Here is a 20,649-nt window from a genome sequence, read left to right on the forward strand (position 1 = left end):
AACCTAACCCTAACCCTAACCCTAACCCTAACCCTAACCCTAACCCTAACCCTAACCCTAACCCTAACCCTAACCCTAACCCTAACCCTAACCCTAACCCTAACCCTAACCCTAACCCTAACCCCTAACCCTAACCCTAAACCCTAACCCCTGCCCCTAACCCTAACCCTTTATACTTTACTTACCACAAGATCTGTTACAGTCTTTCAGCCCGTCGCTGCAATCAAATCCATTGCAGCAGTATTTGCTCGTGTGATCGACAGTGCTAGAACCTACACTAGCATTACGGAACCTCAACCGTAGCGGAACCTCAACCGCGGTCTGGAACCTCCACCAGACCATAGATTCACCACATCTCGACGTTGACACACCTCGACGTCGATTAACAACTCTCGTACTAGTCGCTAGGTCGCCCAGGCCGTGTACAAGAGCCAGACCAACCTCGTCCAATTCTACCACGACATCGGAGCGTGCCACGCCGCCTCTGAACGGGGTGGCCACAAGGACTAGTCGACTTCGTCAGCCAGATCCTGTTGGGTACGAGATCGGTTCATCTCGAAACCGAGGGGCCTTGACGTTCGAGTTCAACGGGCCTTGGAAATAAGTCGAGCTCAGCTACGAGTTCAGTCCAACTCGAAGTCGAGGCATCCTAGCCTTCGAGCTCAGCTGATCTCGAGTGCAAGGCGAGTTTACTTACGAGCTCAGAAGTCAGGCGCGCGGTCCTTGACATTCGAGTCCGCGCGAAGTTGATTGTCGAAATATAGGCAAGATATGGTGATGAATGGGCCTGGAATCCCAAAGCCCACCTTTTGCTGCCCTGCTACATCCTGAATCCTTTGCAGAGCCCAAATCGTGTTCGGCTGTACGCGCATCAAACTTGGCTGAACAGACTTGATTTGTGGCGGCAGCGACAGAAGTGTGTTTGGTTGGAGATAAGTTGGCAATAAGAAGTATCGGATGCAAAAGTCTGCGTAGCGGCCCCGAGACTACAGACAAGATCGTCCATTCAAGCTTTTTCAGGAGGTGCACTTCCTCAATAATAGAACCTCTTAGATTGCTTCTAGGATTGGTCTCGACCGCACCTCGTCGTAGAAGCGGTGAGGGTCGAATGGCAACGTGGGAGTCATCAGATCGATGGTGGAATGAACGACACAGTCAGTTGGTCGCTTGGCCACTTGCGGACACGTGATACCTATTGCAAAAGCTGATTGTCAGTGTGGATGCGACGATGATGTGTGTGGGTCTGAGAGTGAGAAGCTGGTTGAAGGACAGAGGATCGGGATGCACCTTGAAATGGCCGTCTGTACGTACTGTACGCGGCACAGAAGAAACGTCGACCAAAACCTTCAACCTCTTTGTGTACTGTAGCATCTGTTGAAAGTGAACAAAGCCGTCGGAAACGCGGCAACTTTGCGATAGGACCCGACCTGCGTAGCGGAAAAGTGTGACGCAACCTAGGTGGCCCGGCGTTCACAGGGTTGCAGAAAACAAAAGGATCTTAGTATTCAATTCCAGGATTAAGGACAAGAAACATCCAATTTGGAATATTATCCATTAACTCCGGCACAAAGATTGGCAAGGGTAGCTCAGATGCCAGGCCACGCGGCTCGTCCTTCTCTCGTGCTACAACCAGCCAAATTCTGTCCGCGGATGTACATCCCAGCGTGTCAGATAACGTAGGGTCCTTCTACAACCTGCAAATCAATGCACTATCATCGACTCAACGCAAGTACCACGAAAGGCAGCATCAGCGACGTCTTGACCATGAGCATCCTCATAAATAACATTGCTCCCATTGTCTACCAAGTCTCCCGTTCGCTCCAACCACATCCAACATGACAATCCGATACTTCGAACTCGAACATGGACAACTGGCCGTCGACATACAGGGCGAGGGTCCTCTTGTGATCTGTGCGCCTGCTATGGGGGATCTCCGCAACGCCTACACCCAGTTGGCATCGCTGCTCGTTGCTGCGGGCTACACGGTAGCGTGTCTAGACAATCGCGGCCATGGCGACAGCTCGACAGACTTTGATCGATACGGCGACGAGGCCGCCGCAGCCGACTTCCTTGCGCTTATTCAGGAGATCAACCTGGGTCCCGCCATCCTGATTGGCGTTTCGTTCACTGCAGCCGCCGCGACCATCGCAGCGGGCCGCCGGCCTGACCTGTGCAAGGGTCTCGTGCTGTTGGGGCCGTTTCTGCGCAACAGCATGGGCTCTGCCGGAAAGTACATACTGGCGGCGTTGGTCGCGCGCCCGTGGGGGCCAATCGTCTGGAAAGCATATAGCCGCTCGCTCTGGCCCGGATTGGGCGAAGACAAGTGCAAAGAGCGTGCAGAGGAACTGATCAAATCGCAGACGCGGCCAGGTCGATGGACGGCGTTCCAAAAGACAGTCAGTGGCGCGGACCACGCCGTTGTAGGCCCTTGGCTGGAGAAGGCCAAGGACGTTCCTGTGCTGGTAGTCATGGGAGACAAAGATCCCGATTGGTCCAATCCCCTGGATGAGGCGGAGTGGGTGGCCTCAAACTTCAGCACAGCAAAGGTCGTTGCCGTTGGGAACGCGGGTCATGCTCCGCACCTCGAATGCCCGGAAGTGGTGGGGGAAGCTGTGATGGATTTTCTTGCTTCTGTACACAGCTCGGGTCAGGCAGTCGGAACGTCGAGGGAGCACGAAGGTTAGGGTTCAGTTCCGCCTCCACACCCATTGTCGGACGGGTGGTGCCAAATCAAGCAATATTGCTAAACTATTGACTTTCACGAGATGCCTCAAGGTTCTCCGCTTTGCGCTCAATGTAGGGTCGAGCAAAACCATTTGAAACACGCTGACTGGTTATCCCCTACCGGACATTGTAGATGCGAGTGTCTTCCTTGTTTATGATGGATAGCAAATTCTCGTTATCGGCTTTGGCTTGTCTATAAGTTTCTTTTTTATTCGACCATCAAGTAAGCACTCCAATCACGATCACATCCTAGGGCTAGGAGTCTTCGTCGGACAGCCCTTACAACTTGCACGGGTTCCCATCTACAATTTCCGGACTACGCTGGTAAGGATCGTAGCAGCCTTATTAGCACTCATCATCACTACAATGGGCAAGCGCCTTGATGTCGTTGACCCACAGATCATTGGACTCCGAAAGTCGGTCCTGGCTCTACCTGAACGGTACCACTACTATATCGACGAAAACGACCAGCTTACCTTTGTGCCAGTAGAAGCTAGGCCAACAGACGTACAAGGGAAAGACCGCGCTATCCTGGACCTCTTTATTGAACATAAGGTCTCAGCTTCAGTTTCGATCACTGGACACGGCGAGCATGATACCACTTTTGATAAGTCACATCCGGTAGACGATCTTGGAATCCACGGTGAAAAGGTTCATATTTGCACCTCACCCCCCCCCTCGACACCTAACACTTCGGGGCTCAGAGGTGGCTCACGGGTAACTCGACGATCTTCCGATGCCATATTCAGCATATTGTTGTTCGAAGATACTTCTACTTGCAGTGGGAGTAACGAACTAGAACATGACTATGCAGATGGCAACTGCAAAAACGCTACCATCAACAAGCCTTTCAAAAGTGTAAGAGATCCGCAATCGATATGGGCTTGAGCCTAACCCTGCTCGCCACCCTCCCCCCCGTAACGGAGGACCTAAAGCCTCCTCGAGCTCTCCGATCTCACAGGTTTAGCTGCAATTCAATCCTCTCCTCACCAATCGTAAAATGCCAGCCCGGGATGCCTGTGCTTAGGCCGAATCTTTATGAGCCGGCACCGTACAGTACATGAACTGTGTTAAGTGACAGTCTTTGAGAGGGAGGGGCCCCCGAGCGGTCCCTGTCTTTGCTCTGATTGCACTCGTAGCACATTTCGCAACAGCGCTAATCGTCTACGGTTCTGCTTGCGTTAGTACGCGTGCAGTCACATGATAAATGGTCAATATCCCAGCTCGACACAATAAGTTCCCAAGGTTTGCAATTGTACATGTGAGAACCGAGCGAGTTGTCGACAGGCACGGTTGCAGGATTGATCAGCGGGTAGTGTATCCACCGTTGGCGAAGATGGTCTGGCCGGTGATCTGTGCGTGTAAATGTATAGGTGCATAGACAGTGCCAAGGGGTCAGTATTGGATTCTCACATGGATCTGTGCGACTCGATCGAGCACTCGACATACCCAGTTGCCGTCAGAGACGAGGTGTTTGATTATGGGAGCAATGTCCTCTACATCGGTGAGTCGGCCTTCAAGCGCCTGAGACTTGTGGAAAGCAACGGCTGCATCTTCCTCCTGAGGGTAAAAGAAGGGTGTGTCCATCGGACCAGGAGCAATAGCGTTGACGCTGATGCGACGAGGCTGGAGCTCCTTGGCGCTGTAGGATACAATGATCAAGGGTTGGTGGGGTTTAGTTGATGAGAAAAGATACGCATGAGACGAATCGACAGAGGATAGAGAGAGATAGGGCATAGGAAAGTACTTACGCAGCGCGAGTAAAGTGTTCCACGGGCGCCTTGGCACCGGCGTACAGTGCATAATTGCCGGTGAAGGCGGCCAAGAGCGACGTCACGGTCGAGACGATCTTGCCACCGTTTTCGAGGTTGATCGCAGCGTGTTTGATAAAGAAGAAGGCGGCCTTTGCATTGAGGTCGAACATGGTGTCAAAGTCGCTCTCGCTATAATGATGCGTTTAAGCAGCGCGACTGGTAAGTATAGTGTCCCATTTGTATACAGGAAGGAATGTTTTGAGACTCACGTGAGGTCGATAATGGGGCGCTTGAGAACCTTGCCGACATTGTTGATGGCAATGTCGATCTTTCCAAAGTCGGCCTTGACGGCTTTGAAGACCTTCTCGATGGCTGCCTCGGTTCGCAGGTCTGCGCCGTACGACTTGTGTCCTTGACCGGGAAACGTAGCGAGTGCTTTGTCGGCTGCAGCGGCGTTGGAGTGATAGATGAAGGCAATCTTGGCGCCGTTGGAGGCGAGAAGTCGTGCAGTGGCGGTACCAAGAACACCACCAGTGATGATGACGACTTTGTTCTCGAGTGAAGCAGACATGATGGCAAAGAGAAGACTTGGAAAGATGGGCTTGGAGCAGTAAGGGCGAGTGTAAAGTGGTGAAGCGAGGCAGTTGGTTGGATGGTGCACTTCTCAAGACGATGAAAAGCCGGTCGAGTTATATACCGCAGGAAAAGGTCATTCTCTGAGCACCACCTCTGCGTTGTCCCAACAGGAGATTCAACAGGTTTCTTGCTTGTAAAGACTGCCAACGACGAACCCGTGCGAGCCTCAGGGTGTGTGTCCCGAGGGCATCAAATAAACTGGAACACGCCCTCCACCTTTGATAGCATTGAGAGTTTGCACGTCCCTGAGCGCCTCCACGGGAGAAGGGCCTTCGTTGTGTGCGGAGGGACGAAGTTCAAGTCGGTTCGAGAGCTGTTGTCCATCAACTCCGCGCAGATGGACACGCTGTAGTGTGCACTCCGCCTCCACCGGGCGGCTACGCACAAGATTTCTCCGCTATATGTGACATTTCTCCGTTCTGGGTTTGCCGTTTCTCCGCCTCCACTCGCTTGGGTTATTTTCGTTTTCCGCGCTACCGGGCCCGCTGCTCACACGCATAGACGCACACACACCTTTGATCGTTAATTGAGACAGAAGAGTTCCAGGCTGAGCTGGTGGCCTAAGCGAGCCGTTGCCCCGTGGCATTCGAAGCTCAGAGACGCCCTTCCGGCACGCAATTCCGTCCGATAGCCACTCGGATTCGGACAACGGTGGGGCGTGGGGGAACCTTGATGGTGATACTCAGCCTGTCACGCACGCAATACGACCGAGCTACAGGTCTTCGGTCATTATCTCCATATCCGCACAGCCATTTGAAAATGGACACGGTGACTTGATCGCTTGCATGGCTCGAGCTAGACTGAAAACGCAAACAGCCCCTCAAAGGCCTCCAGAAACATGATCTGTTGCATCAACTCGTGTTCCCCCGGCAGGGTGAGATCACTTTCAGTCGCTCCGGGCCTGCCAGGAATAACGAACGATTGTTGCTGCAGTACTTGCTGTGCAGCACGCTCCCATACTCTTTCCGCGCGGACAGCGTCGGCTGCTGTCTTGCGTACATTGCTCAGGTCAGCTTCGAGTGATTTGTCGACCTCAGCAAAGATCCTCGCCGTACCCAAACACACCTCTTCGGCTACCCTTACAGGTAAAGGATCCTTGTTCTGATTGGCGATCAGACACAAGAAGTTCCTGCTGCGAACCAATAGCCCCACCCAGCTAGAGGAGCCCGCCAGCTGCAAGGATGGCTCAAGCACAAGGCGGGCCAGGTTTGCGGTGCTTCGGCCGATATAATTGAGGAAGAAAGCCCATCGAAGCTCTGACGGACTCAGACCTGCTGTCAGCTCGAGCGCTCGCTGTACCAAAGTAGCTGTAGCCTGAGCCCTGACGATGAAGAGCCTGTCTTTGATGCCGATGGACAGATGGGATGCACAGCTTGCCAGCGTGGTGCAGGCCTGGTAGCGAAGTGTATCTAGGGTGATGCTGGAGACCTGCTCTTGTCGAATCTGAGTAGAGGATCGATTTGTTGTTTCGATTATCGACGACTGTTGCTGCTCAAGAGTGGAAAAGAGCAAATTGAAATCTGAAATGACTGTGTCGATCGCGTTCTCGAGCTGAGCTGTTGCTTCAGAGATGGTATGCAAACGAGTGGTGAGGCGGCCGAGATCTGCCAAGCGATCCGAGACATGCTCTGCGGCGAGAGCGATGCAGATCATGTTGCTGGTGAACCTGGACATGCGCGCTGCATCTGCGACCCTTGGTGTCTCGCCTTGGCCGGTACCAAGCTGGAAGATAGGCAGCACCGCACTAGTGTTCACATTGGTTTGCTGACAAGAAATGTGATGCTCCAGGCCGGAGTGATCTCGAAACGAAATGTCGCAGTGATTCCTGCCCATTTGATAGGGAAAGGACGGGTCTAACAACCAGAAGAAGCGATCGTACTGAAAGTAAGACCACCAAATTCGCCGAGCCATCTCTTTGACGGAGCTGCGTGTTGCATCTTGCGCAACAGGCCCCAAGGTGTGGACGTGGATGCACTGTAGAAAGGCAATGTCCCTAGACAGTCGAGTTCTATACTCGAAGAGCTTGTCGGCATTCTTGAGGTAGGCGGCGACAAGCAGAGAGGCCTGCAAGTGCTCGACTATGGCGGCATCGAGACTGGAATGCACGCTGCAAGCTTCGAAAAACGCATCGGTAGCCTTCTTGGCATACTCGAACGAGATGGTGACGAGTCTGTCGGTCGAAGACGAAGCCGCGGTGCAATTGGCTATGGCTGCTGCAATGCGCTCCGGAGCGATCTGGCACGTCACGGCCAGTATGATGGAGATGAGCGGTTGCAGACTGGGAGAGGCCATGGCGTCTTCCAGCTGATGCTGCGTCCAAAGACGATGGAGGCGGGTGTCGACAACGCTGTCGTACATGAAGTCGATGTGAGAGAACCAGATGCGTAGCAGGACATCGACGAAGGGCTGATCTCCAAGCATTGCCAGCAGCAACGCTTGGTCGTGCGGCTCGTCTCTGATGTCTGCATCCGATTGGTGGGCATCTCGGTCTCCCGCAACCGCCGCATCGTTTTGTGGTAGATCGTAGAGCCTACATTCTACTCGGGCTGTCTTGCACGAGAGGCAAGGTATTGCTCGATCGCAGCGTCTTTTCAAGCGACGACAGCGCGTGCATGCGACAGGTTGACGTTTCCTGCGCGATTTGTGTTGTTTGGTCTTGTGAGAAGGATTGTTGAGCATACCATGCTAGGGATTGATGGATGACGGCAGTGCGGGTAATAATCAACGATTGAGTTGAGTTGCACCTGACAAGGATCCGGCCATTCGGTGCGATTCTGACAGTTCAGACCGGCATTGTGGGGAGCGCTCAAACCATTTTTGCTGCGAGCACAGTACTGTACAGTACAGTAGTGGAATGCAGGGCACGGCCTCATTTAGAGCGTGTTTTTGCTCCTTGGACATTGTTCGCACGTGCAAGACTTCGGGTTGCGAGCTGTGTCGTCGTGTTAAATCGCGAACACGCAGCGAATGGCACGGTTTCCAAGCAAGAGGGGCAGATCAAGCTGGCCGGCCGAAGCCTGTCAAACAGCTTGGACCGGCTTCTGCACGTCTACCGAGCTGAATTTCGGGACTCGGTAGGCCGTGCTAGGCTGTGCTAGAATGGAAGCCGACCCCGGAGAATTGAATGAGGTTCGAGAAAGGATCGTCTGACAGCGGACCGACTGCGTATACTCTGTCCCAGCCCACCTGCCAATATGCTTTGCTGATCGCCAAAACAACCATGTCTTCGTCCGACCTGCTGCAGCGACTTCGATGCTGGGCACTGACACTGAGCGTGGCCGTGGTGGCCGCGGTCATCTTTCATTCGGTGCAAATCTATCCTTGGTACAGGCTCTTCCTCGCTGAATCTCAGCCATGGTATTTGGAGCGCATGCCTCCAGCAGCAATCTCGCAGCAAGGACCTTGCTTTCTCCCCAAAAGCGCTGCTTCAGAGTCTCCACAAAGCGAGGCCGTTGCGCCGATTGGGTCGTCCCGAGAGGTAGGCTCGAATCAGCACATTTGCTTCCACTATGCGTCTCGCTTTGAACCTTACCTGGCAGAAGCATGGGGCAACACGTACATGGACAAGACGCAAGTGCGACTCGGCCTGCAAGACAAGGCTGTCATCACAAACGATCTCTTGTGGTACGCGAACTTGTTGGCCGAGCATGACCCCTTACAATATCCACACGTCGACTGGTCCAAGCTCTCCCCATCACAGTCTTGCACAGCAAATCAAAACGGCATCAGACCGAACGTTACGAGAAAGGCAGAGGGCACCAAGTCCCGGACGGCTATTGTCCTTCGCCTCTATCAGCACTTCAAGTGGACGCAGGACGCTGTCCTTCACCTGCGCGCCCTTGTCTGGGAGCTGCGGACCGCTGATCTCCCGTTCAATGTTGATGTGCATCTTCTGCTCGAGGTCAAGGATGCGGCATCCCATGTCGCCATGTTCAGCGCTTCTGGCCGAAAGACGATCCTTCGAGGCAGCGTTCCCATCGAGTTCTGGCCCATGGTCTCTCTGTGGAGCGAGAAGGAGATGACGCTGCGCTATCCGCTTTATGGCGACTTCCGCGCTGGTATCGACGCAGCCGGCTCGTATCGTGGCTGCTTGCTGGCATTGCAACGCTTTGCAGTCGAGCACTCCGAGTACGACAGTGTCGTCAACTGGGAGATGGACACACGCTTCACTCACACATACGATCGACTACTGGACTCTATCCATACGTACGCTTACCAGAAAAGCGGGCAGACATATGCCCGTTGGCCAGTGCAAGGTGGCGATCTCGACAGCTCCAGCAAGCCCGGTGCAGCATGCGAAAACAAAACCGCCGACGTGATTGTCTTTTCTCCTGTTCGTGATCCACGTGGCTCAGGCTGGTATTGGGAGTACGATGTGCAAGGATACCCAAGTATGCGGTCTACGCCACGAGCTGCCTCTGTTGGCACCAACCTCTGGCTAAGCAGGCGAGCTGTCTTGGCTCTAGAGAACGTGACGGCCAATCAGCATCAATCGTTCTTTTGCGAGGCGATGGCTCCCAGTCTCGTATTCGTCCCAACCGATCTCGCCAGCGAAGGACGCGATGATCTCTGTGCGGAGCAGATAAAGCTGGTTCATTACCCTCACCCAGTCGCTTTCAAGTACGAAGCGTCGCCGGCGAAGCTCGATCAGTTGCTGAATCCGCCAAGGGCGGCCCTATCCAAGTATCACGAAGAAGCGCCCAAAGATACTTCGTACTACTATACGTCCACGATCGCAGGCAAAATCTACACACGCTGGCAATCACAGGTGGACGCGTGCATCCAGCCGTTGCTGCTGCATCCCATCAAGAGCCATGTTGCTCCTCGAGACCTTCCAGGCCGCTTTGCTTTTTGGAAGCGATGGTTTTCAGCAGATAAGACACTATCTCTGTGCTCGACAAGCACAAACAAAGAGTGTGCTGGGCAGGTTCAGGGCGACATCAAACGCTATCTGGGCCGCACATTTGATCCACGAGGGCAAGTATCACTCTTCCGGTGGGACCTTGAACGTCCTCGCTACGTCAGCAAAAGACCCTGGATCATGAACTCAACCACGAGAGCTCTTGTGCGGACAATAGTGATCTGTGTACTGATCGCCAGCGTTGTTCGCCTCTGCTTGGATTGGCGTGCGAGGGGAAGTACAGCAAAAACTCATGGCGAGTACATACCACTGGCGACAGAGTGAAATCAATAGATCTTCTCCCTCATCTAAGGAAAGGCGTGCGAAGTGTGACCGTGGCTTAGATGAAGACAAGATGTACCGCTGGGGCATTTAAAGTCATGGCGATTGTAGCACATTCACCTGTGTGAGGCCCTCGACGCTGCGACGGGCGCAGGCACATGGGCGAACCTTGTGTTGCTTCGGACGGCGACTCGCAGCGCCGGGTGCTGTCTCTCAGGGCTGGTGCTCGCGTCGCTGGCCGTAGTTTAACAAAGCGCGATTTTTGGCCGAGCGGTCATGAAGGTTGGTTGGGTCCAGGCGCGCGCGCTCAACGGATGCAGTCAGTCGCGCACGCACGCTCGGAACACGGACACCAACACTGACACTGACACCAACACTCGCACACCCTTGGCTTTCAGCACGCCCAAGCTGCATAGCTATCTATACCACCACCGCCTCGGTCGCTTGCAAATCTTTGAATCTAGATTTCGCTGTACAGATCGCCCTTGTAACTTCTTCTCTTTCGATCTCCAATTTACTCAAGGCTCACGACCGCCATCGGACTCCGTTCGTAACTCGATTCACGTCCACAGGCGACTCGGCGGCGCACGCGGCGTGGCGCACATACCTGCCTCTCGAACTCTGTTCTTTCGCGATGCAAGTCGTCAATTCCTTCAGCTGACATCTCTACCAAATACATGCTGTCCGACACTCGCTTCTTTCCGTCCCCAGACCATGCTCAGCACGATGCAGTCCCACGAGACAAGCATTACTCCGAACAATAGCCAGGATACGTCTGCGTCGAGGATCGTAATTCCGAGCTCGCCTTCAGCTCGACGTACTGGTCATGTTCGCTCTGCATCCATCTTGAGCTCCAGTAGCAGTGTCTCGTAAGTACTTGCTCCTCACATATGCAGCTAGAGCTTGCCGTGCCTGACGCGTCCCTCCTGGCTTTTGCCTCCCCTTTCTGCTCATCAGCATTCCATCGCGATCGTCTTCCGTCATGATGAGTCCAGCTGCAGTGCCAGCACGCAACTCGTCCATCGTCAACTCACCCAGCAAGGGCCGAATCCAGACTGCTTCTCGTCAAGGTCTACCTCTGACCGCCTCCGACCTCGCCGATACGATCGCGACCCTGACTCTAGCCGACAAACCCGTGCCAAGTTCAGCACATGCGCTCAGTCAGGCAACAGCGCATTCTAGCCTTGATGTCAATCCCAACGCGAGTCGCGACGACCATGATGATGCACGCACGCCACAGCCACCCTCTGGCTTCTTTGCAACTCCTCCCCTACCATCGCAAGCAAGTCTCACAAGCGCACCCGCCAGGCTTTCGCAAGAGTTCGGCTTCCGCCAGGCAGACCTACTCGAGATTGGCGACGAGATTGCGGATGCCCACGATGCTGTCCAAATCATCCAAGCCCACCTTTTCTCGATCCAGGAGCAGCGTCACGGCACCAAGATGAGCCTCGATGCAGCACGGCATGCGGCATCTGACGACGTCAAAAGCTCGCCGGAAGGAGCCTCACTCGGAGGCATCGATCTGTCCCTCATGCAGCTCGATGAAAAGCTCGAGGCCCTTTCGCGATCAATGCAACAACTCGAAGTCCGCCTAGCCGAACTCCATGACCCTTCCTCGCATTCAACCGATGCCGACGCCTGCGATACATCGATCGTTGATAAAGAGATGAGCGGCTGGCAGGCGCGCGCCCGTCGCAACAGCATCGGCAGTATCGACAGCCTGGCCAGCTTGGATGACATGGCGCTGCCCGGCTTTGCGCCTGCTCTGACACCGCGCGCATTGCGTGCAAAGTACGACGATCTCTGCGCCGAGTGGGCTTCAGTCCAAGAGGAGGCAGATGCGCTGAAGAAGGAACTTGCCGACGACAAATATCTCGACGTCTTTCGCTCCATCAGCACCCAAGCCGAGGGCATGATGGATAGTCTGGAAAAAGCCGTCTCGCTGTGCAACAGATTTGTCTCGCAGGTTCAGCGCGACCATCTTGCTGGCAAGCTGCAGCGCGCAGCCGGGGCTGAAAATGATCTCGAAGATGACTACGACATTCAAGCCAAGCACGACGAGCTCGTCGCACTTACAAAGACATTTGGTGTCAAAAAGTCGTACTACCTACCCGCTTGTCAACAAGTCCTCCATACTCTCGAAAAGGGGTGCAATGAGAGACAGACCGCCAACGGAACCGTGCTCCGCCGCCTTTCGGATCTACGGGCTCGCTGGCGTACTTTGCGTGACGAACTGACCAAAACGGAAAGAGACCTTAAGCGCATGGAAGCCCTCTTCCGGCGTGTACGCTCCGACAGCAGTGGCTCATCGATCACCAACGACGTGGCGAGCCCTGCAACATCCGTATCAAGTCTTCCGCCGCTCCCCTCCAAGCTGCGGACCAGCGCGTCGGTGCAGTCCGGACTGGGCTTGGGAACGCCGAGTCGTGGTTCGGCTCTGTCGCATCGTAACACGCCTTCGTTGTCATCGTCGTCGTCGCGTACAGCCAGCGGACCGGGTCGCTTGCCGAGCTCGTCTTCGACGGGTTCCAACTTGTCCAGCACACCTCCCGCTGCTGGGACACCGCAGCGATTAAGACGCATCTCTGCGACCGCAGAGTCGCTCGGATTGCACAGTCAGTCGGCCTCGACACCGCCCCGAGCTGGAATCGCAAGACAACTCGAGGTGCCGCGGTCAGTACCACACCTAGGGGGCAGGCCCATCGGCGGTTCGCTGTCGCCATCAGCCACAGACAGCCCCATTCGAAATCGTGCCACATCCATGGCTAACGCTGCGACTGGTGCTGTGGAGAAAGGCGTCCTCGGCAGGTCGCCGGGAGCAAGACCAATTTCAATCATCAGCAGCCGCAGTGCAGCAGCTACCGGTCGCGATGGGTCGGACACACCCAGCCGGCCTCCTCCGTCAAGCTTCAAGTCGTCCTGGCATGACCTCGACACACCTAGTTCCAGTCATACACGCCAGACACAGCCTGAGTCCACGACGCGTTCGCACTCGCAAGTCGCATGGCCGTCCGGATCCTCGGGAGCCGACAAGGACCTGGACGACTCAATTGAATATCTCAAATTTGGCGTAGGGTCCTCTCCGGCTCGCCCGGCTTCCTCTGCAGGTCAGTACTATCGTCCGCCGTCGGCTCAGGGGAATGTGGGGGATGCCAAGTCCAGAAAGCGGGATTCAATGATTCCGCGCCTTGCGGTGAGAAGTTCGGATGCCACCCACACACCGAGCCGACCGGGATCGGCCATGTCGCAGGTCTCGTCGTCGACACCGATGCAGTACATGGGTGCGTCGAGGCTGAGCATGCAAACGCCCGAGCCTGCGATCGTTGCAAGGGCGCAGAGGCTGAGCATGTATGCACGTGCACCTTCGACGGGCGCTGCAGGCACCGGGGTCACGCCGAACAAGCGAGCGAGCAAGCCACCTCCGACGAGACGCAACGTTGCTCTATCTTCTGGACGTGCCACTCCGTTGTCAGCGGCGGCGCTGGCGTCATTGCCAGCAGCCGAGCCAGGCTCGTCTCTGAAGAGATCGAGCATTTCGAATCTGCGATCTCTCACCAGCGGACGCACCACGCCTACGTTCAGCGACAATGGATCGGTCGGAGGCATGTCGACCGGAACGTGGTATGGACCGGGTCGAGGCGTAAGGGGTGTGTCTGGAGCAGGATCGAGGATCGGATCCGGATCGGTGGCTGGAAGCAGCTACGGTGCGACAGGTGCCATCGAACAATACCGCCCCAATCCAAACGACGCACTGGATGTCGAGGTGGCCGCAATCTGCAACGGGCTCGGAGTCGCATTGGAACGCATCGATGCGCCGCTCCCCCGAGGCGTGAGGCTGGAAGAGGGACCGGGCAAAGACAACCGAGCGCAATACGAGATCGGAGGGCGCAAGATGGCGTGCCGACTGCTCGAGCTGCATCGACCAGCGGGGAGCGCGGGAGCGAGAGCGGGGACCAAAGCGAAAAAGATCCTGGTGCGTGTGGGTGGAGGATGGCAAGACCTGGAGCAGTGGCTTCTGGGGCGACTGAGCTCCATCTAGAAAAACGTAGCGTGGATTGACGCAATAGCATCGACCGTTCTACGATGACAGCACGACATTTGTGTGAGATGAAACAGAGACGAGGCATGAGAGAACGGCAACGGTCAAAAGCGAGTGAGGATGGTCAAGGCAGGTGAGATTGAAGGGCGCGGGTACAAGTACAATTGGGATCAAACAAGCAGTTCGAGTCGCTCATCAAGCCGAGGCCGAAGATGGGGCCGACTCGGTGTTGTCAATCCCTTGTTGGTGGATCTTGAGCTGGTCGATCTGGTTCTGGAGCGAGTTGAGGTCGATCTTTTCGAATCGCCTCTCTCGCGGTGTTCCCACAGGTAGAGGGAAAGTAGTCTCCGGGTTGGGCGAGACGGCGATGTATCTGCGACGCTGCTTCTTGGAAGAAGGGTGGGGAGTGGTGGAGAGCTCCTTGGCGTGGAAGTGGGTGGGCGTAGGCTTCTTGATGGGAAGCTTGACACCAGACAGCGAGGTGGCAACTGCGTTGACGGACGGTGCTGGAGAAGAGGCAGCATCGGCGTAGTAAAAGTGGACGTAGCCTGGAGCCGTGGCGAAGATGGTGTGATCCTTGCCAATGGCGGCGTTGGGGCCCGGATGCCACGAGGTGCCGCGTTGCCGGAAGATGATCTGGCCTGGGTACACGATTTGGCCTGTAGAGAGGTAGAGGTGATCACAATTGGAAGGAAGGGAATCTGCGTCAGAGCGCCAGCTAGGTTGATTGCACAGCTTGTAAACTCATTGTACGTACCTGTCTGCTTCTTGTAACCAAGGCGTTTACCTGGCGAGTTGCGGTTGTTCTTGGTGGAACCACCACCACGCTTGGTCGAGTTACGCGTCTGAATGGAACCGCCGAATGCAAAGGCAGGGAGGATTGGAGACGATGCAGCGATGCTGGTGGAGGCGACGGCGAGCGAAGCAGGGGCTTGTGATGCCGAGGCGCGGGCTGCAGCTGCAATGGCGGTTCGCCTGAGTAAGGAGGATGTTGCACCTGTGAGCATCATGGTATGTCTGGGGGCTGATTGGTAGCTTAGAAGGTGGTGGTGGTGGTCTAGATATCAGTCAGGATTGAGAAAGACGTCGAGAAAGAAAGCGAGGTCCTTCTGGCCGGCCAAAATCTGATTTATCACGTGTGGTTCTGGTAAAGTAATGCTGACTAAGAGCATTTCCAACCAAGAAAAAGTTGAGGAATCAGAAGAAACTGAGCTTGAGCTGGAGCTGTACCGCTTTTCCTCTTTTCTCGCCCCTCGGCCAGCTCGGAACGCGGCGGAAAATGCAGAGGTTTCAAAACTTGGCTTGCGGACAAGGTTTTTGACATTTTTGGTTCTCTCTCGCTCTGTCTCTGTTAGCGGCGTGTGCTCAGCGAGAAAAGGCAAGATTAGAATGAATGAGTCGATTCCTGAACACGATCAATCGACTATTCTCCACACTCTGTCCTCTTGCCATCACCACCACCATCACCAACAACCTAAGCAATTCAACTGCACGCGCTCACGCACCGTTACCTGCGGTCTCCACAGCTCTTGGATTACTGGTCAAGCCTCCACGGACAACTTTTGCGAGCGCACACACATACACTTAACTAGCCATCATGGTCTGGCCATTCTCTTCAAGCAAATCGGCGGATGCCTCCTCCTCGTCTGCGCCCGTGCAGCAGCCTGCATTTGAGGCCGTTGCACCTACTCCCGCTCAAACGCAAACACCATCCTCGGATAGTCCCACCGACTATCTTCGCAGCCACGCTTTCCAGCAGCCCTCTTCGCCATCACCATCCACACCATCCTCGCCTGCCGCGGCTGAATATGTCCCCAATGCAGCTTCCCTTCTTGGCGACTCGTCACTTGACCTTGGCGCGCTCGGCCCTCTCGCCGGCATCGGTAAGGATGATCTTGAATATCTCGACTTGACCGATGGTGCCCCTTCGAGCATGGAAGGCGCACGAACCGCTGTTCCCTCCCGAGGCTGGTCCGACGACCTCTGCTACGGCACTGGCACCACCTACCTTTCTGGCCTCGCCATCGGTGGACTGCTCGGTGCCAGGGAAGGTTTGTTCCGTCCGCTCGGCGTCGATCACCCCACTTTCCGTCTGCGTCTCAACGCCGTGCTCAACCAGGTCACCCGTCGAGGCGCCTTCTTTGGCAACTCGGCCGGCGTTGTGGCTCTCATTTACAACCTCGTCGACGCCTCCATCGACGGCTTGCGTGGCAAGCACGACATCTACGGCGCCGTCGCTGCAGGCGGTGTCTCGGGCGCTCTCTTCAAGTGCACTGCCGGTGTTCGTCCCATGGCTGTTGCCAGCGCCATCATGATGGGTGCTGCTGCCACTTGGACCACTGCCAAGCAGTCGCTCCTCTGAAGGTTCCGATTTACGCCCTAGTGCTCCGCCACCAGATCAACACACACACACACACTCACACTCACAAACACCGCTCTGCCTTTATAGACGCTTGCCTTTCGCCTCCCCTAAAACACTCAAGAAGCTCTCAAGCTTGCCTTTTCTCTCAGCACCGATGCACAATTTGCAATGTACACTATCTCGAGCCCTGCTCACATCTCATGCCCTTCTTCCCTGTGTCTTTTCCTGATCCGTGTCTTGTGATCGATTGCAGAGCCGATTGAGGTCAAAGTGGACAATGGGGGCGTATCAAGTGATGATCTTGTCGATCAGCGTCTGCCAGAAAGCGGGATCAAAGTTCTGCGTCTGGGCTTGACCTTCAAACCCAAGCATGTTCTGCTGCGACGAACCGTCGCCCTGCGATGTCGAATTGAGAAAACCCGATGATGATCCGGCGAATGCAGTCTCGGGAGCTGCCATGACGCCGGCCTTGATGCGAGCAGCTGCGGTTTGCGCAGGCAGAGCTGTCGAGCTTGTGTTGTTCTGCTGCTGCTGCTGTTGCTGCTGCTGTTGTTGTTGTTGCTGCTGCTGCCACAGGGCGCTGGAGCTGGCGATGGTCTGGCCCGAGATCAGATCCGCCAGCGAGTTCGAGGACGACGATGAAGTCTGGTCGGCGGAGAAACTGGAAGAGATCGGTGCAGGTTGCGCAGTCCATCCACTCATAACGGCGCTCGTTGTGGGTCCGCTCAAAGCCCTCGACAGTGCACCGCTCGCACCAATCGCATTCGGAGCAAATCCACCGATGGAAGGCCCACCGAGCCCGTTGAAGCCTCCACCCAGACCTTGACCCATGGACGTGCTTCCAGAGCCTGTACTGATGCCCGTGGGATTCAGCATGCCGCCGCTCAGATTCCCAAGTGAGTCAAGGCCCAGACTGACACCGGCTGCTCCGCCCCCGAGACCATTTGTGCCGTTGTATGCCGCGTCGTAAGACGGCATGGTGGCGGATGCCCATTCGGCCTGGTACCAAGCATCGAAGAAATGCTGCGCATCTTCGCCCCCACCGTTGGGAGCAGGAGCCTTGGACGGCGTCGATGAGTTCGCCCCAGTTAGCACAGCGTTCAGCGATGTAGACGGGCTATCGGCATTGCTTGACGAAGAGCTCGCGCCCACAGCACTGGTCATACCGCTGCGAGCATTGAACGACCAGTCTCCCGATCCTTGTCGCGAGGGTGGGACTGAACTCGTGCTAGAGCTGCGCGCAGCCGACGCCGATACTGCATCTGGACGTGGTGATTGCATGGATGTCTCCAAAGGTAGCGAGGATTGCTGCACGGGGCGTGGCCTCACTTCTTCCGAGCTGTTGTCCTTGCCATCGGCAGATCTCTGTTCTCCGAGCCCAAGCAGCAAGTGAGCGTCGGATTTCTCATCCCCCCGCTCTGCGCCAGCGTCACGACTCTTCTTGCTTGGCTTGGACTCCCGATCGCCTGTCTCGCTTCGACGGCCCATGTCGGTCGACCTGGCACGTTTAGGAGCGCGGGGTGTAGAAGCGACACCCTTGTTAACGCCTTTGGAAGAAGCAGCCGTCTTTTCGACCTGTTCGATCCTCGAGAGAAAGATGCCAATGACATTAGCTTCGCGATCTCGCATCTCGTCGCGAAGGCTCGCAGGTTTGCTGTGATAGTTTTTGACATAGTGTTCGAGGTGTGCCTTGAGCCTGGGAGCGTCAGGCGCATTGGGATCCATCAGAAGTACCACGCCCACCACGAGCATCGAATGGAAATACTTGTACGTGCCGATCTGAACTCGATAAAGGAGCAGGGGCTGATCGTCCGATCTGATCTTTCTGAGGCTCTGCACAAAGTCGCTGCGCATCTCAAGATCGTGCAGAGCAGCGTTGATGCTTGCTTCGCGACACGGCAGGAATCGGTCCCCGTTGGGTCCACCGGATCTGAGCAGGTATGGTCGGTGCAGCGCAATCCGGACCGAATTGATCTCGGTATGCAACAGGAAGCGATGGACGTTGAGGAAACCGTAGGTCGAGTCGAGCGACTTATCGCATTCGACGCCATCCTTGGTGAGTTTTGCACGAAAGTAGAATGGCAGATTGTCTTGGAGCTTACGCAAGCTCTTGTCGAGAGCAAGGACGTCGCTGACATGAACAGGGTGCTGCAAATTCTGGAATGTAGCGAGGATGCGACCCTCGAGCTCAGCGATGCGTTGACGATATACGGTGTAGCAATAGGCGGTGGGAGGTTCGACGCCTTCGGGCATCTTTGGTGGATTCTTGGGTGCAGGGAAGATATCCTCGTCCGCTACGCCACTGGGCACTTGGGTGTCGCAGACACGGTCATCAATGACAGCGGGGCGACCCGTGTTGAGGGCGAGGGCCCTGTCGAGGAAGTAGACAGCTGCCCAGACACGTCTGCGGGCCTCGGACTCGGCAGGTGGAAGACCGAGCTTGGTGCCGTCGCGGTGAAGGCCGATACTGAACGCAGCGCGGACGGCTGATGACCCTAATGTGTATGCTTCTCCGATGCGACGGTCGAGCAGTAGAAAACGGCAAGAAGCAAGCCAGGCGACAATCTGGTCGACATCCTCGTGCCCCATGATGGAGCTCATGAGCAAAGCTCTTCGGCCTGCATAGTGGTAGCGCCTTGCAGCTTTGAGTCGGTCTCGCGGGCCTTCCGGAAAGAGTTCATGCTGTACGGAAAGCATTGCAATGGCGCATACATTGCAGAGAAGCGCAAAGATGTTGATGTTCTGTGCATTAATCTTGGGACCCGAGTTCCAAAAGGCCTCAAAGGACTTGCGGAGGCTCTGCTGTGGAAGCGGCTGACGCATCCAGTTGATGTCATTGAAGAAATGGTCGATGAGAACGCTGCAGTGTGCACGGGTGCTGAACGCGCCGAGCAAATCGGGTGTAGGTGCGGTGGGGCAGCCGTACTCGGGCATGACCACATCCAAATCCGAAGGACCTTCGAGGGTTCTGATGGGCAGATTGAGTGGCGTTGACTTGGTCGAGCTGCCGGGAAGATCGTCGAGGATGGAGCTGATGCGCATATCCATGGAACCGCCATTGTAAAAGCCAGTCTTTGGACTGTACCGGCCGTCGGTCTCGAGCTCGTCAATGTCGTCATCATCGTCTGGGTCGTTGGATGCATTGGGAAGCTGCTCGGGCGATTTGGCTAGAGCCACATCAGACCATACTGCTTTGGACGACGAGGCAGTGCGCGAATGGTTATCGGTGCGAGAAGATGATATGCGGCGACTGGATGTAGCGTTTACCTGTGCCTGCTGGGATGGCGATAGGGAGGCAGAAGCAAGATGCTGCACCTGCTGTGCAAGTTTGGGGAGATAGTCCTCGAGAATCCTCTCGACACGGGAGAGCCTGGATGCGACGTCGTTGGTCTCCTCTCCTGGTTGGAAGGTCTTGCATCTCTCTGGGATCTTGCGTGCAATGCAGTGCTGGCAGGGTGTTTCGCGGTTGCATTTTTGCTTGCGACGATAGCATTCAGTACATGCAAAGTGAACTCGATTGCGCTTGCCAGTGCCACGAGAATAGTTTTTGGGATCGTCGGAGGGAGAGTCGTGGTGATGAGTATCTGGAGTGTCGGCTGCGTTGGAGGATTGCCCCTCGCTATAACGTGAGTTGATGTCGTCGACGTGTGGGAGATTGCTCTTCATGTTGAAAAGCTTCAAGCTGGGCGCTTTGTGGAGTAGGCTCAGCAAGAGTGGTGATGCATAGCTTCTCCGCTTCGGTGAATGGTCGTGGTCGATGAATGGAAGCGGGTCAGAAAGAAGCGTGCAGGGAAGGAGGGAAGAAGCAAAGTAAGACGCAATCACGGCAAAATAGAAAAGCGATATACCCGACAGAGAGAAATACGACACAGAAAGGCCAAAAAAAGGAGATGGCGGACCGTGGTGCAAAGCCGGCGACTTCCTCGGTCCATTGCGTTACAAATCGGCTTTT

The 20,649-nt window shown here is 55.6% G+C and overlaps 8 protein-coding genes across 8 annotated transcripts; 4 read left to right on the forward strand and 4 right to left on the reverse strand.

Annotated features, from left to right (window-relative positions):
* Positions 1 to 1,835: 1,835 nt before the first annotated feature.
* On the forward strand, positions 1,836 to 2,684 carry EX895_002051 (uncharacterized protein; the record flags this gene model as incomplete). The annotated part of the gene is made up of 1 exon (XM_029882650.1): positions 1,836 to 2,684. The coding sequence occupies one exon, from the start codon at positions 1,836 to 1,838 to the stop codon at positions 2,682 to 2,684; it is 849 nt and encodes a 282-aa protein (XP_029740795.1).
* A 1,345-nt stretch (positions 2,685 to 4,029) lies between these two features.
* On the reverse strand, positions 4,030 to 5,049 carry EX895_002052 (uncharacterized protein; the record flags this gene model as incomplete). Its single annotated transcript, XM_029882651.1, has 4 exons — positions 4,030 to 4,077; positions 4,174 to 4,366; positions 4,476 to 4,667; positions 4,748 to 5,049. 4 exons carry the CDS (start codon positions 5,047 to 5,049, stop codon positions 4,030 to 4,032), a joined length of 735 nt encoding a protein of 244 aa, XP_029740796.1.
* Positions 5,050 to 5,909: 860 nt separating this feature from the next.
* Positions 5,910 to 7,535, reverse strand: EX895_002053 (uncharacterized protein; the record flags this gene model as incomplete). The annotated part of the gene is made up of 1 exon (XM_029882652.1): positions 5,910 to 7,535. The coding sequence occupies one exon, from the start codon at positions 7,533 to 7,535 to the stop codon at positions 5,910 to 5,912; it is 1,626 nt and encodes a 541-aa protein (XP_029740797.1).
* Positions 7,536 to 8,334: 799 nt separating this feature from the next.
* Positions 8,335 to 10,159, forward strand: EX895_002054 (uncharacterized protein; the record flags this gene model as incomplete). Its single annotated transcript, XM_029882653.1, has 2 exons — positions 8,335 to 9,930; positions 10,028 to 10,159. The coding sequence occupies 2 exons, from the start codon at positions 8,335 to 8,337 to the stop codon at positions 10,157 to 10,159; spliced, it is 1,728 nt and encodes a 575-aa protein (XP_029740798.1).
* An 851-nt stretch (positions 10,160 to 11,010) lies between these two features.
* Positions 11,011 to 14,335, forward strand: EX895_002055 (uncharacterized protein; the record flags this gene model as incomplete). The annotated part of the gene is made up of 2 exons (XM_029882654.1): positions 11,011 to 11,165; positions 11,254 to 14,335. 2 exons carry the CDS (start codon positions 11,011 to 11,013, stop codon positions 14,333 to 14,335), a joined length of 3,237 nt encoding a protein of 1,078 aa, XP_029740799.1.
* A 195-nt stretch (positions 14,336 to 14,530) lies between these two features.
* Positions 14,531 to 15,345, reverse strand: EX895_002056 (uncharacterized protein; the record flags this gene model as incomplete). Its single annotated transcript, XM_029882655.1, has 2 exons — positions 14,531 to 14,994; positions 15,093 to 15,345. The coding sequence occupies 2 exons, from the start codon at positions 15,343 to 15,345 to the stop codon at positions 14,531 to 14,533; spliced, it is 717 nt and encodes a 238-aa protein (XP_029740800.1).
* A 587-nt stretch (positions 15,346 to 15,932) lies between these two features.
* On the forward strand, positions 15,933 to 16,697 carry EX895_002057 (uncharacterized protein; the record flags this gene model as incomplete). The annotated part of the gene is made up of 1 exon (XM_029882656.1): positions 15,933 to 16,697. One exon carries the CDS (start codon positions 15,933 to 15,935, stop codon positions 16,695 to 16,697), a length of 765 nt encoding a protein of 254 aa, XP_029740801.1.
* A 288-nt stretch (positions 16,698 to 16,985) lies between these two features.
* On the reverse strand, positions 16,986 to 20,363 carry EX895_002058 (uncharacterized protein; the record flags this gene model as incomplete). Its single annotated transcript, XM_029882657.1, has 1 exon — positions 16,986 to 20,363. One exon carries the CDS (start codon positions 20,361 to 20,363, stop codon positions 16,986 to 16,988), a length of 3,378 nt encoding a protein of 1,125 aa, XP_029740802.1.
* Between the last annotated feature and the right edge of the window lie 286 nt (positions 20,364 to 20,649).

This window comes from Sporisorium graminicola, chromosome SGRAM_13 (assembly GCF_005498985.1).
Source record: "Sporisorium graminicola strain CBS 10092 chromosome SGRAM_13, whole genome shotgun sequence".
Lineage (NCBI taxonomy): Eukaryota > Fungi > Basidiomycota > Ustilaginomycetes > Ustilaginales > Ustilaginaceae > Sporisorium > Sporisorium graminicola.